Genomic DNA, 15021 nt, shown 5'->3' with positions numbered 1-15021 from the left:
ACTCATTGCTTAGCCATTTGTAAGTGACCTAAAAATATTAATTGCGCATTAATTACATTTATATATAAAATATAAATAAATATTCACATTTCCAGAACCAAAAGTTGCGAGTAATTCCAAATACACAAAATGTTTGTGGACACTATAGACGTGCTTCGATATGATTTTATTCATTTCATCGTTCTTTATAAAGTTAATTAATAAAAATGTGTATTCAATGTTGTTTTATGCTATTTTTGGTAGAATTCCAAGTCTTATTTTGTTGTATTAACATAAACTCATTGCTTAACCATTTGTAAGTTAAACTAAAAATATTAATTATGCATTAATTACATTTATATAGAAACATAAAAAAATCTCAACTTGTACGCAATAAAGTTTAATATTTGTCCCCAAAAAATTTATTACAAAAAGCTGTGATATTCCTCTAAAAAAAACCTCACCAAGGTAAAAAAAGTACACCAAGTATATAAAAAAATCCCGACTTGTGCGCAACAAAAAGTTTAATATTTATCCCAAAAAAATAACTTTTAAAAAAGTTTTCCTTTGAAAAATAATTTTCATAAAAAATAAAAAAGTAAAAAATAATTTTACTCTGAAAAATAAAAACCTTTAAAAAATAAAAAAATAGAAACTAAATATGAAATCAAGTTAAGACAATTATATTGCGGATTTTATTACAAATAGTACATCATAAAACTACTTAACCTTTACTGCAACGTCGATCACATCGATCACCAATTTCGAGTTTAAAAGTGCCCCAAACTGATCGATTTGTTTTGAAATTAATCGTAAGCTTTACCAGATAGGCCCGGAACGAAAAGGATTAAAATTAAAGTGACATACGAATACTTGGCGTGCCCGATCTAAAATAAAAATTTGCAAAATATTATTAGAAATCATTATCAATATATTAATAAAAATATATGACTTATTATGTGACCCGGGCACGCCAAGTTTCAATTTTCCCAAGCACGGATCCCTACAACGTACTTGGTCGGGGATTGAAAGCCTAAGGATTTTTCCAGAGAGCCAAAGCCTTCTTTTGCAATAATTGCGTGGTTTGGCTCTAGTACAACCATTGGATATGTTCTACCGTTGCAGCCGTTGCATTTTATTGTGTTTATTACACTGGGCTCCGTGGCTAAGATTTTTTTTACAACATTCGCATTATTGTCGAGTGCATCAATGTTATAAGATACCACCCTGAGATGTGTTTGTATTTGGGGTCTACAAGCGTAGTACGTTTTAAGCATTGCTCTTTGGCGGAGCACTTTTTTCGTCAACCCTTTATGAATTAAATCGTATACAAGTCGCAGTGTTAGGTTGCTCGATGCTTCGAAGTAGACACAATAATTAACGTCGTCGATTGCTCCTGTCATGAGCACATGCACTGTGGAATCGAAAGCGCATGTATTTGTTATGGAATATGATTTTCTTTGTCCTTTATTGTCCTTTATTTTGATCGGTGGACGAAGCGAACCACGCGGTAGGAGAGCCGACTTTTTCTTTTATCCGACGAGAGCATTTCTTTGCCGGATTTCAGGATACGCCTTAAAATATTTACTTATCTTCTTTTTTTCATTTTGGCAAGCTCCAAGTGGTTTTTTTTTAATTTCGAGACGAAGTGTGTGGACGGAATGGAATCTGATTCTTCATTCAAATTTGAGCTGATCAAAACGGTTTTCAATGTACTCGTCGATGAATAGGAATGATCTAGGAAAGATGCATTCATTGACATGACATTCTTATTCGTGATCTCAAGTTCTCTGGATAACTTGTGCGTCTTTTCGTAAACATTGCAATCATTCGAAATTTCCATGTTGAGATCGTGAAGATCCTGATAATCTAAATTATTATTCACTTGAACTTTTTCGCGCCAATTCTCTACAGCCAGTAAGTCTGAATCATGGTAAACTTCGTTATCATTCGATACCATTCCAATAAAATATGAAACATCTTTGAGATTAGGCTCCAATGAATGATCAAAAACAAGCTCATCTACTTCACATTTTTCTCGCCAATTTTCCGTAGCGAGCATATTCGAATCGCAAGAGTAATCTTTGATATCGTTTATTGGTATTTCATTGGAACATGATAGCCCTTCATATTTGCATTCCATCCTTAGTTTAACAGATTGTCCCGATGACGTATCAAATTTGTCTCGCTTATTGTTCGATGATGATTGATCGAAGTACGTTTTTTTTTCATTATTGTTCGAGTCTTTATTGTTGTTAACATCTGCTCTTAGTTTTGGTGATTTGATTTTTGTGCTTTCCTCGACATTAATTGCTAATTTGCCATGGTGCTCGTTTATTTTGCTTTCTCTTTCTTTTTCCTTTGGAGCGGCGCTTTGTGCATATCGTTCAACGTTGAAATTTATTATACGCGATAAAAAAAACGAAGTTGTACCATGGATGTCACGTACATGCTTTATTATGAATTTATTGACTCGCATCGGTCCGGTTTTCAAAACTCGGGTTTTGATGTCATTAAAATAACCTTTTACGTAACTTAAAATTGCATGTGCTGTTCCGTAATCCATAACGTTGGTCCATAAGGAAAATTCTTTAACGCACGACGAAAGTATATTAACAAACTCAGGTAAAAAAAGGGGTTCAACTCTTCACCGTCACATTGTACTTTCTTGTAACATGTTTGTTGACCCAGTCACCGATTCTACTGCTGTTTTGGCCTAATTCGTCATATTTGGTCATGGCTTAGGCTTTTAGACCTTCAAACTCGTTAGCACTTTGTACATCGAATTCCACCTCTATACCACGAACAGCAATCTCTTCTTCTAGTCTTTTTCTTGCATTTTTTGCTGTTAGTATCTCCGAATAATCAATTTCAACATCTTGATGGATTTGTAAACTCACAATACAGGTCAGGTAAAAAATTTTTTCAAAATCAAAAAACGTTACACATTCCACCATCAACACGATGCAGCGAACAAAGAATTTTTTAATGTAAATGTGACGAACAGACTTCCAGCAGTTCCAACGGCATACGGCAGCGATCAAATGAGCCACTCGAATTACAATGTCCGGTCTTTTTATAAATCCCAAAGGTCTTGATATTACATTGAATAAATCATCAACGTATGACTTAACAGTCTGGTTATTGAAGACAAGACTGACGTCACACAAAAATGCTCGCGAAAAATCACAAACAACTTGTTTATGTTTAGGGGCACCACTTTGCTGTTATTGTTTCAACCAAAGCTCAATAAATTCAGTGATGTAAGAACTGTGAGGAACGGCTAGGTACTTTTCTTGGCGAGTCTTTTCAATAAATGGCCTGGCATAATTAATCTTAATCTCACTGGCTTTATTGCTCCAAAATTCTATACAAGGAGAGCACTCCGAAGAATCTAATACGGCGCCGAGTTGTCGAATGTCACATGGCTTACCGGTGTAACGGGAATCGCACTCACCGTCCTCGTTACTCGAGTCTCAACTTCTTGTTAACAATTCGGAGGTGGTCCGACTTGACCACCGTCCGTTACCTTTATTTCTAAGCCCGACTTGGCTTATATGAGGAAACTATTATCATAGAGCTAACACGGAAGCCGACTTGCTTCGTGCGCCTCAGAATTGCTTCTGCTGATTCTATCGCCGCTATCGAGAGATCGAGATCACGAGGTTTTTCTGGAAGCTCGCGCCCTCCTTCGAGCTTACGCGTACTAAAAGCTCTAGATATTGAAAATTCCTAATTCCATAATCTTCGAAATTTTTACAATTCGGCCATAGCCCAGTCAATAGGTAGTTTTTGATTACATTAAATCCGGGAGTTTTGAAATTTTACAGAATCACGTAGTTTTGTATCCTAAATAATTTTCTGAGTTTTCGACTTTGGCGGGGCGCCGCTCGCGCCGCCATATTGGAAAAATGGACCAAAAAACGGTTTTTTCGCAATATTTCTTTTCCGATTGATCCTACGACAAAATTGTTATTATTAATATTATAGAGGAGGGAATTTCTTACAACTTCTGTCTGAAACATTTTTTTTGTGGATTGAATAGTTTCCGACCTACAGCGGCGTAAATGCGGACAATATTCTGCGAATTTTTGAAAATGCTTGTTTCCGGTCTACAGCGACGTAAAAGCGGATAATATCCTGCAAATTTTTGAAAATGCTTGTTTTTACTCGAATTTTTTTGAAAGTTATCAATTAATAATTGTATGTTGACATTGTCAACTATCGATTATATCATAAATTAACTATCAACCAACTCCATTTTACACCACCAAGAGGTAGAGTTATCGGCGCGTTTTTTTTTTTAATGTGGTATCCCCAATAAGCCTAATCCACTCTCACAATATATCTTAAATTATTGTAAACAGCTCCGCTTTGATGATCCAGGTTGATTTCTCTCATCTATTTCTTCTGTAGTTGGAACAGGAATTTCAAAGTTGTTGTTTGATTCTTCGTTGATCTTAGTAAAGGGCAATGTTCCTTCAACTTCTGCCTATATTTTTTCTTTATCCTCATCTTCAAAATCGTTCAAAATCTATGATACGTTTTCACATGTTTGCCCATTGCAGTAATCGTAGATAATGGAGCAGTTGAGGCCCGCTTTTCTACAACCGCAAGCTGCATCGCATTTCGTCTTGCATTTACATGAAATAAATTGGAGCAAAGCTTGAGGAGCAGGATCTTTTGTATTTCTAACTAAAATAAGTCCAGTTTTGCTCCTTTGCCAGCCCCACTCCTGTGGATTTTGTGGGATGCCATACCAAGTCTAAACTCGATGATGTCCTAAATGAATGCTGACGTGCAGCTTCTCGTGTAGGGGGCAACGAGGCAAGATGAAATTTACTTTTTATTACCGGTTTCGCAAATCGTTTGTAGCGAAGTGAACCTAATGTTTCGATTCCTTTATCGCTGTATAACGCGATCAGAAATCTTTCTCCGGCAGTAGCAATAAGTTCACGGTCTATATCATTTTGCTTGTATATTTGCACAGTATTGTTCTCGAGAATAGTAAAAAACTTGTTTTTTCCTATATTAAATATGGCAGATGTTGTATCGCATCCGCTGAATGCATGGAGGAACAGTATATTATCTGCTGCTGCTTCTCCATACAGAAAACTTTGAGAAAAATACATTTTCCTGGAATTTTTCCTTTATCTGACTTTTTAAAATAAATATTTGGATGGATCTTGTTAATCCTATCAATAAAATCAGATCTATGTTTTGATCAATGGTGATAACAGAATTGTATGATGAGGATATGTTGATGGCAGAAATAAATAAAGACATAAATTGACGAGACATTGTCCTTTACTGGGGTCAACGAAAAAATCGAATTAAATGACAACTATGAGATTTTTTCTACGAGTACAGAAGAAATAGATGTCGATTAATCTGGACCATCAAAACGGAGCTGTTCCCAATAATTTAAAAATATATTGCGAATGTGGATTAGAGAGGTCTACTGGGAATACCACATTAGAAAAAAACGCGCCGATAACTCTATCTCGTGGTGGTGTGGAAATGAGTTGATAGTTAATTTATGATATAATCGATAGTCGACAATGTCAACACACAATCGATAACATTCAAAAATTCGAGTAAAAACAAGCATTTTCAAAAATTTGCAGAATGTTGTCCGCTTTTACGCCGTTGCAGGTCGGAAACTATCCAATCTACTGAAAAAAGTTTTAGACAAAACTTGTAGGAAATTTCCTCTTCTATAATATTGATGATAACTATTTTTGACATAAGACCAACCAAAAAAGAGATATTACGAAAAAAACGTTTTTTCGCCCCATTTTTCCAATATGGCGGCGCGAGCGGCGCCACGCCAAGGTCGAAAACTCAGAAAATTATTTAGGACACAAAACTACGTGATTCTGTAAAATTTCAAAACTCCCGGATTTATTGTAATCAAATCGCCTTTTTTCATCTTTATTGACTGGGCTACCAGCCTGATATATTGTTCGACCTCAAACGCTGCCACACATTTACAAATATGTTTACCTATTACCCTGTTTAAACAATCAAAATTCTAATAATTAATTGACAATGTAGGCTTTGGTTTATACACTGATACGAATATTTAGTTTTTATCACAGTTTTCAGTCTCGTTATAATCCTCTATCTCGGTTGAATTAGGATTATTTTCAACTCGGATCCACGGTTTTAATTTATCGGAAGAAAGTATCGCGTTGTACAGTCTTTGAGTCCGGTTATATTCTTCTTTATCCGTAACTACATATCGATTTTTCTGTAGTACCGCTTCAATTTCGTACAATCCTTTATATTTGGGAAGTAATATCTAATTTAATCCAGGTTTAACAGTCAAACTTCTGATCATTACAAGATCTCCCTTCTTATATAACGACAGCTTTTTATGTTTCTTATCATAATATATACATATGTCTTATTATATTCCTGAATCGTTCGATTAGCTAGTTGTGTACTATCACGCATCACTGCTCGCTTTTCTAATCAAGCGACGCGGTAGAGTCGCAATGTCAAGTACATAAAAAAAAATGTTCTGGCTTGTCAACAGTTTTACCTATGTACAGGGCCCACGGCGCTACCGAGTAGCTTATTCAGAATTTTACGTCTAATAAACTTTCGATTAAAATAGCTCAGGAACTAAAGCGGTAATCAAAAATCTAACGGCACTTTTATTATATGTATAATGTGGATATAAGCTTTCGATTGCGACCAGTTCGAATAAGATTGGTGAAGTCAATCCTGAGAAATGATGATCGTATATCAAAATTGTGACATTTTTATTTTTCTCCATAAGGATAAGTTTCAGACTCACGTACGTATGTTCGCACGCACACACGCAAAGCGATTTTGTCCCTTAAACGGCGTTCACATCGTTCATGTACGATTATTCGCTTGAGTGTGCAAAACGTTTTAAGGGGATCCTGGATTGATAACCGAACTCCGAGGGGATAACCCCGTCATCTAAACGTAACTAAAATTATTGGTAATACCGATTAAAATTATCGATAATAGAGATAATTTTAATTCCGCCGTTATCAACACAATGCTTGATGTATATTAGAAAGAGCAATTTCACATTGTGTTTAATATGAATCAGATAACATATTTCTATTGTTATATTGTCTCGTATACGTTTATCCGAAGGTATCTAACAATAAGCATATAGAAAGATAACAATAAAACATAGATGTGTAACTGTCTGTATTGTATACAGGATGATCCGGAACAACTGTTCGTCCTTGAAAGATCATATTTCTGGATCAATTCTAAGACGATCTTTCCTTTACAAAAATTTTATCTGAAGCTTAGTTGTTAAATTATAAAAAGAAATAATTAGCGAATTACAGAATGAGTACAGAAGGTAGGAAGGGCGGAACTCACCGTCCGATGCGAGTGAGTCTCGATTGCGCACATTACCGATCGGACACGACAATATTTCCCAATCGGACACAGGCCCGATCGGATACAATTCCGATCGGACACATATGGTTGCAATGGGACATAGGCCCGATCGGACACAGGCCCGATCGGATACAGGCTCCATCGGACACAGTTCCGATCGGACACAGTCCCCATCGCGAAGCTAGATTCATCCTACAATTGTTGTGTGGATGGGGAAATGTATGCGTGGACACAGTGGGTTCCGCCCCCCTACGGAGGGGCTCCACTATCAAAAAATTAGACACATAGGTTTGCGTTGAACCTCGTTTCGCAGAGAAAGTTGTAAACCTATGTGGAACCTTACTTCGCATTAAAAAGTATATGCGTGGAGGCAGTATGTTCCGCCCCCCCCCCTACGGAGGGGCTCCACTATCAAAAAATTAGACACATAGGTTTGCGTTGAACCTCGCTTCGCGTGGAAAGTTGTACACCTATGTGGAATAGGTTTCGCCCTCCCTACGGGGGGGGGCTCCACTTCCGGAAGATATAACCGAACCCAAACCTATATATTTCTGATATACTGTGTCCGATCGGGGTGGTGTCCGATTGCAATCATATGTGTCCAATCGGGCCTGTGTCCGATCGGGTCTGTGTCCGATCGAATCTGTGTCCGATTGGGACTGTGTCCTATTGCAACAGTATGTGTCCGATTGCAACAGTATGTGTCCGATCGGAACTATGTTGAGTCTGTGTCCGATCGAGCCTGTGTCCGATCTGGACTGTGTCCGATCGGACATGTGTCCGATCGGGTCTGTGTCCAATCGGGAAATATTGTCGTGTCCGATCGGTAATGTGCGCAATCAGGACGATCCCTCCGATGCAGGCGCTTACATGAGGCGCTCGCTACAGCTGATCGAGCGCTGATTCCTACACGCGATGGATGCGTGTGTGTGTGTGAGAACGTGTATGTGTGTGTATTACACGTTCTCACACACACACACACACACACACACACACACACACCCATGCGAGTAGCAAACAGCGCTCGATCAGCTGTAGCGAGAGCCTCACGTAAGCGCCTGCATCGGACGGTGAGATGCGCCGCCTCTTCCTACCTTCTGTACTCATCCCGTAATTCGCTAACTATTTCTTTTAATAATTTAAAAACTAACCTTCGGACAAAATTTTCGTAAAGGAAAGATCGTCTTAGAATTGATTCAGGAATACGACCTTTTAAACACAAACAGTTGTTCCGGATCACCCTGTGTATTTGAACACAATTTCACCAACACGATGTATTGGTTATTTATTCTGAATATTGAAAATATAGAATGGGCCCCTCCATCGCCCATTCCCGTGAAAAGGCAACCAATATATTTTTTTCGTTTCTCCGATTTGTAAACACAATCTTTGCAAGATTTTTTTGATAATTTTCCGCAAATATTAAAATAGATTTTCTGTACGATGATACACTTTTATCATCGATAACAGTATATCGACATATTCGATAAACATATATATGTATAGGTATAAATACAAAAACCTCTTTTGAGGCATGTGGGAGGATGGGACCCGAGCGGAATCGAACCTGGAATCTCACGATTACCAGCCCGCGACTCTACGCTTGGCGCTACGCATCGCCCCCACGTTTGCGTAACGAATGTCTTTAAGTTTGTAGTCGCGCGATTCGGCCAAGCAGCGATCAAATCGCAAGCTCCTCTAACACTCTGAATCAATATTGTGCTTCTAACCCATCGAGACATTTGATGTATGTATTCTCCCAGTAATTGCATGAATCCGCCGAGTCCACCCTTATGAAATCCTCCTATAGATAATGTTCCATTCGCGCAATGTATTTGATTTCCTATTCAAATCTTTTCACACAACACAAGTTTTTGTTCGACAAGATTGTTGTAAGAGCATAGACTGCTATAACGTTGCATACTCCTCTTGATTATATATTTTAATTTCACATGTTTTATCTCCTTCTAATTGGAGTATCACGTCTCATCTATCTCATCATTTTTTCTATATCTTTAGCAGAGTGTATTGAGAGAAAGATATAAGTTTTGCAGACTATGCATATACATTACATCGTTTTTATTTATACATGGAGGATGGGAGAAACAATTAAATTCACAGATAAATAGTAAAATAACTTATTTACTACAAGCATCATGAAGAATGTCATTTACAGCACATGTTAATAATTCGCAATCTATAAGTGATTCGCTGTTAAACATATCACTTTCACGTATCGCTTTTGCAGCGTCGTATACATTAGCGATATTATTTCGTTGCAAAACAATTACAAATTGTTTGAATTTTTCATTTACAACATGCGTATTTTCGCATAGCCAGTAATACATATGATCTATACATTTTTCAAAATCAAATAAATATAATAGAGTTGGCGGTTTTATATATAAAGAATTATTGGATAATGCCAATTCGAATCAGATATTTTAACCACTTCGAATGTTAAATCCCGAATCCGCAATGGGGTTTCTATCGATTGTAGAAGTCGTTCAATGTCAACATATTTCTTCATCAACGATTTCCACGTTTTAAAAGGCAATATTATTTGATTGCCTCGATTGTCACCAAGAGCCAATTTCACGCAAGATAAAGCTCCAACGTTTATTCCAATGTCCAAATATTGGTATGATATCGGGGTTAAGGCGTATCGTCTTCCAAATATACGAATCGCACGAGGAGGCTCGGATGAAATGTTAGAGGGTAATAAAATATTATTTAGAAAAATATTTAAAAGGGAAAAGATTCTTTAAGTTAATTAAAAGTTACTTGTTACATTTCTTCTTCTTACACGGTGAAGTTTCATCGTCGTGAATCGTAAAGAATAATTCATGCGGCTTCCTTCAGTAGGATATATTTTGATAAATATAGCGAATAGGGGACCCAGCCCCAATGACCTTGTATGTCCTTGATAACATATGTCAAGGTCAAGGTCATTGGTGCTGGGTCCCCTATTCGCTATATTTACCTATGTTTTGAAATGAACCTTTCACACAAGTGGTCGATGAAATACTGAACGTATTAAACATATCTAAAATATGTATTAGCGTTGCAAAATTGCAATGTGGTGGGAATTATTGCTGACGTGATATTTTTTCAATTCTTTTATTCAAGCGCCGATGTACGGTTGCTTCGCGATAACATCACCTCTAGGTGGCGATTTAGCTAAATGCACAAAAATGCAATGTAATATAAATTTTTTAAGCGGCGTCGTGCAGCTGCTTTGCGATGATATCCGAAACGCGCGTATCAAAACTGCGAAATATAAGAATAATGGCCAATGTTAAGTTGTGCTAATATGCAAGTAATTTAAAAGTTTTGCGATGCACCAGGATTGAGATGACATCACCTCCAGGTGTGAAATTTAGTCAAATATGCGTAATATAATTTTTCAAACGCTGATGTGCGGCTGCTTCGCGACGACATCACCTCTTTTGAGTATCAAAATGTACAAAATCGTGAAATATAAAGATAATCCTCAAGGTTAAATTGCACTAACATACTGGGACAACTGCATGTAATTAGAAACTTTTGCGATCTACCTGAAATTTGACATCCTGTCTAGACGACAAAAATGCAATAATCGGCATTAGTCAAAATGTACGTGACAAACCGCGAAATAAAGAGTTAGTTGAAATATGATACACATGATGGAAATAGATAGAATATAAAATTATGGTAAAGAGGCACACCCTGTCAGTATTTTCGCCAGAGGTTCTGAGACAACAACCATTTTAATAATTTCAACATAAGTTTGGAAATATGGCGGAAAGCAGTGCGGAACAAAATCTGCGTGAGCAATCTGCAAGGGTGAATTCGATAAAGGATTACGTTTCGTGGGTACAACGACGAATATATCGAATCGTTGGAAGAACAAAGACGAATCAAACGTCCACGATTATCGATCGGGATTCGACAATCGCTGATTGCCGGAATTGCACGACTCGAGGGATTGAAGAACTCGTTAGCGTTCTGTACATGCGGGTGCAGGATGCAGCACAGGCAACATGAATTGATTTGGCGGAAGATCGATACGACGTTCGAAAGCCGCATATTGACTGGTGCGGTTATAAATCATAATCACATCGAACCCCGTCAATTTCTCGAGGATGCCAAAAACATTGTGCTCGAACACGTGCAAAACGTGATGAAAAACACTTTAATGTGAAAGTTAATACAGTGTTCAATGGTGAATTTGTGACGGGTGACAAACGTAAATAAAAGTATCAATGCGAGAAACTATGAACTCTTTCGCACAACCGATTTACGCGAATGATACGAGCGGCGCATTGTCGAGTCCACTCTAGCATCGCTCGAGGAATTTCAGGAACGCGATAGCGAGTGGGCATTGTCGCGAATACTCGATTTAACTGTAAATATAAATAAATATAATCCTATGCGCGCGGGATGTCACATAAAATTACCGCGGGCGATAATGATGAACAGAGCGGTGATTAACGTGCAATCTAAAGACAATGCGTGTTTTGCGTGGTCTGTAGTCGCTGCTCTACATCCAGCTAAATTGAAAGTGGATCGGGAATCTTCGTATCCACATTATACGACAGTACTGAATCTCCAGGACATTGAGTTTCCAGTAACTGTGAAACAAATTAAAAAATTTGAACTTATTAACGATATCTCTATAAATGTATATAGTATCAAGAAAGAGAACATTGTCCCGATACGTCTGAGCGAGCTAAAGAGAGATAAACACGTCAACCTGCTGTACGCGAAAGACAACAACGTTGGACATTTCGCGTGGATCAAGAATCTATCCCGGCTAGTGAGCTCGCAATTAAGCGAAAAAAATCACAAGAAATATATCTGCGATCGGTACGTATATATGTAATAAAATACATTGTTGAAATCTTTGAACAAAACTAAAAAATTATTTCTTTTACAGATGTTTGAACTACTTTGATTGGAATGAAAAATTACAATCACATACAATAGACTGTCGAGAGATAAATGACTGCGCCATCCGATTACCGAACGATAAGGACAAATGGCTGACGTTCAACAACTATAATCGGAAAGAGCGGCTTCCATTCGTTGTATACGCCGACTTGGAGTGCGTTTTGGAAAAGACGAAGGAAGAAAGAAATTTCCAACATCATAAAGTATTTAGTATTGCTTATAATGTACATTGCTTGTACGACGATTCGTTATTCGCGTATCATTCTCGTCGCAGTACCGATTGCATGTCATGGTCCACCGAAGAACTTAAAAATTTAGCGCTACGTGTAAAAACTATTTTATCAGCTAATGTCCCCATGGTAAATTTAACATCTGATGAATGTGAAAAATTTCATAACGCGACGCATTGTCATATATGCGAGAAACTATTCGTCCAAGATGATACACGCGTACGCGATCATTGCCGTCTGACCGGGCGGTAGAGATACCGCGCATTCAAATTGTAATCTAAATTATAAAGATTCTTTTTGCATTCCCATAGTTTTTTATAATTTATCCGGTTACGACGCGCATTTTATTATAAAGGAAATAGCTTCAGCGTTCGAAGGGGAAATTCAAATACTTCCAATGACAAAAGAAAAATATATATCATTTACGAAAAATGTTAAACTTGCAGAAGAGAAATCGAAAAATCATATTAAATTGCGTTTTATCGATTTGTATAAATGTCTTACAACCAGTCTTAATAAATTAGCATTATTCTTGAATAAAGATAAACTCACAATTCTAAAATATGAATTTCAAAATTAACCGAATGACAATTTCAATTTATTAACACGGAAGGGCGTCTTTCCGTACAAATATATTGACTGCGTCCACAGCTTGCAAGAAACGTGTTTATCACCGTGCGAATCATTTTACAGTTCCTTGACCGGTGACACAATATCCGAGAGCGATTACGCGCACGCCGAGAACATCTGTAAGCGGTTCTCCCTTCGAACGCTGGGCGAATATAGCGACTTTTATCTCAAAATTGATGTCTTGTTATTAGCAGATATTTTTGAAAATTTCCGCGAAAGTTGTATCGGAAGTTATGGGCTTGACCCTGCGTATTACTATACTCTTCCCGGATACACGTGGGATGCCATATTGAAGCATACGAATATTACATTCGAATTGCTTACAGATATCGACATGGTTATGTTTATCGAATGCGGAATACGCGGTGGTCTAAGTCAATGTTCCAACAGATATGCACATGCTAATAATATGCACTGCAGTACCTGCAGTCGTACGATCTATTGAAACCTTCATCGTATCTCATGTACTTTGATGTAAATAATTTGTACGGATGGGCAATGTGTAAACCTTTGCTTTATGCAGATTTTCGATGGGTCGACGACGTATTCGATTTTGATACATCATCGACCGTGCTCGATTTGCCTACAGGCTACATCCTCGAAGTCGATCTCGAGTATCCGCAACATATTCACGATGCGCACACTGACCTATTGTTTTGCCCGACATGCGACAAACCATCTGGTAAGGGGCAGGATAAGCTGGTCGCAACCTTATATGATAAGAAGCGTTACGTAATACATTACCCGTCCCAGCAACCGGGTAACCCGGCGTAACTACGGGTAGCCCGTAGCCTGGTGTAACGCGGTATTGGTTTCGGATCAGGAGTTGTACTAGGTAGGACTCGGGATCGGGAACTGGTAATGTACGTTCGCCGGAGCGCCTTATATACCGGCGGCCGGCCTCCCACTTGCGCGATTTAACGTGTGGTGGGGTGGTCCCTACGGTGGGGCCGCGACACGGGTGTGGGAGCTTAGGGACGCCATAAGCGCCGAGCCTAGAAAAGCGCGTGGAACGGCCCGCTAGGCCGTTAGTAACGGTATCGTTACAACCGCAACCTGCAGCAATGCGCGCCACGGACTTTGTGTTACAAAAATACATTGAATATTACAATTTTCACAATCTCCATAGCTTCGCAGTTATATCGAACTCAATACACAATACACAATTCCGAACACTTGCAAAAAATGATTTCGAAAAAAATTTATATAAATTAATGAATAATGCGGTATTTGATAAAACAATGAAAAATGTGCGCAATCACGTTAATGTTAAGCTCGTGACACATTGGGATGGAAGATATGGCGCAGAGGCGATGATCGCAAAACCAAATTTTTACAGTAGAAGCGTGTTTTCGAAGAATCTGATCGCTGTTGATTTACGCAATCTCGAAATTAAATTTAATAAACCAATCTACGTGAGTATGTGTATACTCGACATATCCAAGACATGCTTGTACGAGTTTCATCACGATTATATGGTACCTATGTATCGAGAGAAATGTAAAGTCATGTATACCGACACCAATAGTCTCATATATCACATCGAGTGTGAAGATGTGTATGACAATATAAAGCGCAACGTCGACAGATTCGACACGAGCGATTATGCAGTGGATAATGTGTATAGTATACCACTTGTAAATAAAAAGATACCGGGTTTAATGAAGGATGAAAATAATGGGGCGATCATGACCGAATTCGTCGGGCTTAGGGCAAAAGTTCGCGTTGCGAGTAGATGGTAAGAAGGATACAAAAAAAGTAAAAGGCGTCAAAAGTAACGTCGTCGCGATAACGATAACATTTGACGATTACACGCGGTTTGAAAGAAGAGATTGAAATGACGCGTCAGCAATCA

The 15021-nt window shown here is 38.1% G+C and overlaps 1 protein-coding gene across 1 annotated transcript; it reads left to right on the top strand.

The window, feature by feature from the left end:
- Window positions 1–11752: 11752 nt before the first annotated feature.
- On the top strand, window positions 11753–13940 carry LOC115242545. Its single transcript, XM_029818932.1, has 3 exons — window positions 11753–12222; window positions 12293–12509; window positions 13587–13940. The coding sequence occupies exons 1-3, from the start codon at window positions 11786–11788 to the stop codon at window positions 13938–13940; spliced, it is 1008 nt and encodes a 335-aa protein (XP_029674792.1). The 5' UTR covers window positions 11753–11785.
- Window positions 13941–15021: the final 1081 nt, after the last annotated feature.

This window comes from Formica exsecta, unplaced genomic scaffold (assembly GCF_003651465.1).
Source record: "Formica exsecta isolate Colony F162 unplaced genomic scaffold, ASM365146v1 scaffold607, whole genome shotgun sequence".
In the NCBI taxonomy this organism is placed as follows: Eukaryota; Metazoa; Arthropoda; class Insecta; order Hymenoptera; family Formicidae; genus Formica; species Formica exsecta.
This window is presented reverse-complemented; position numbering and strand designations above follow the sequence as displayed.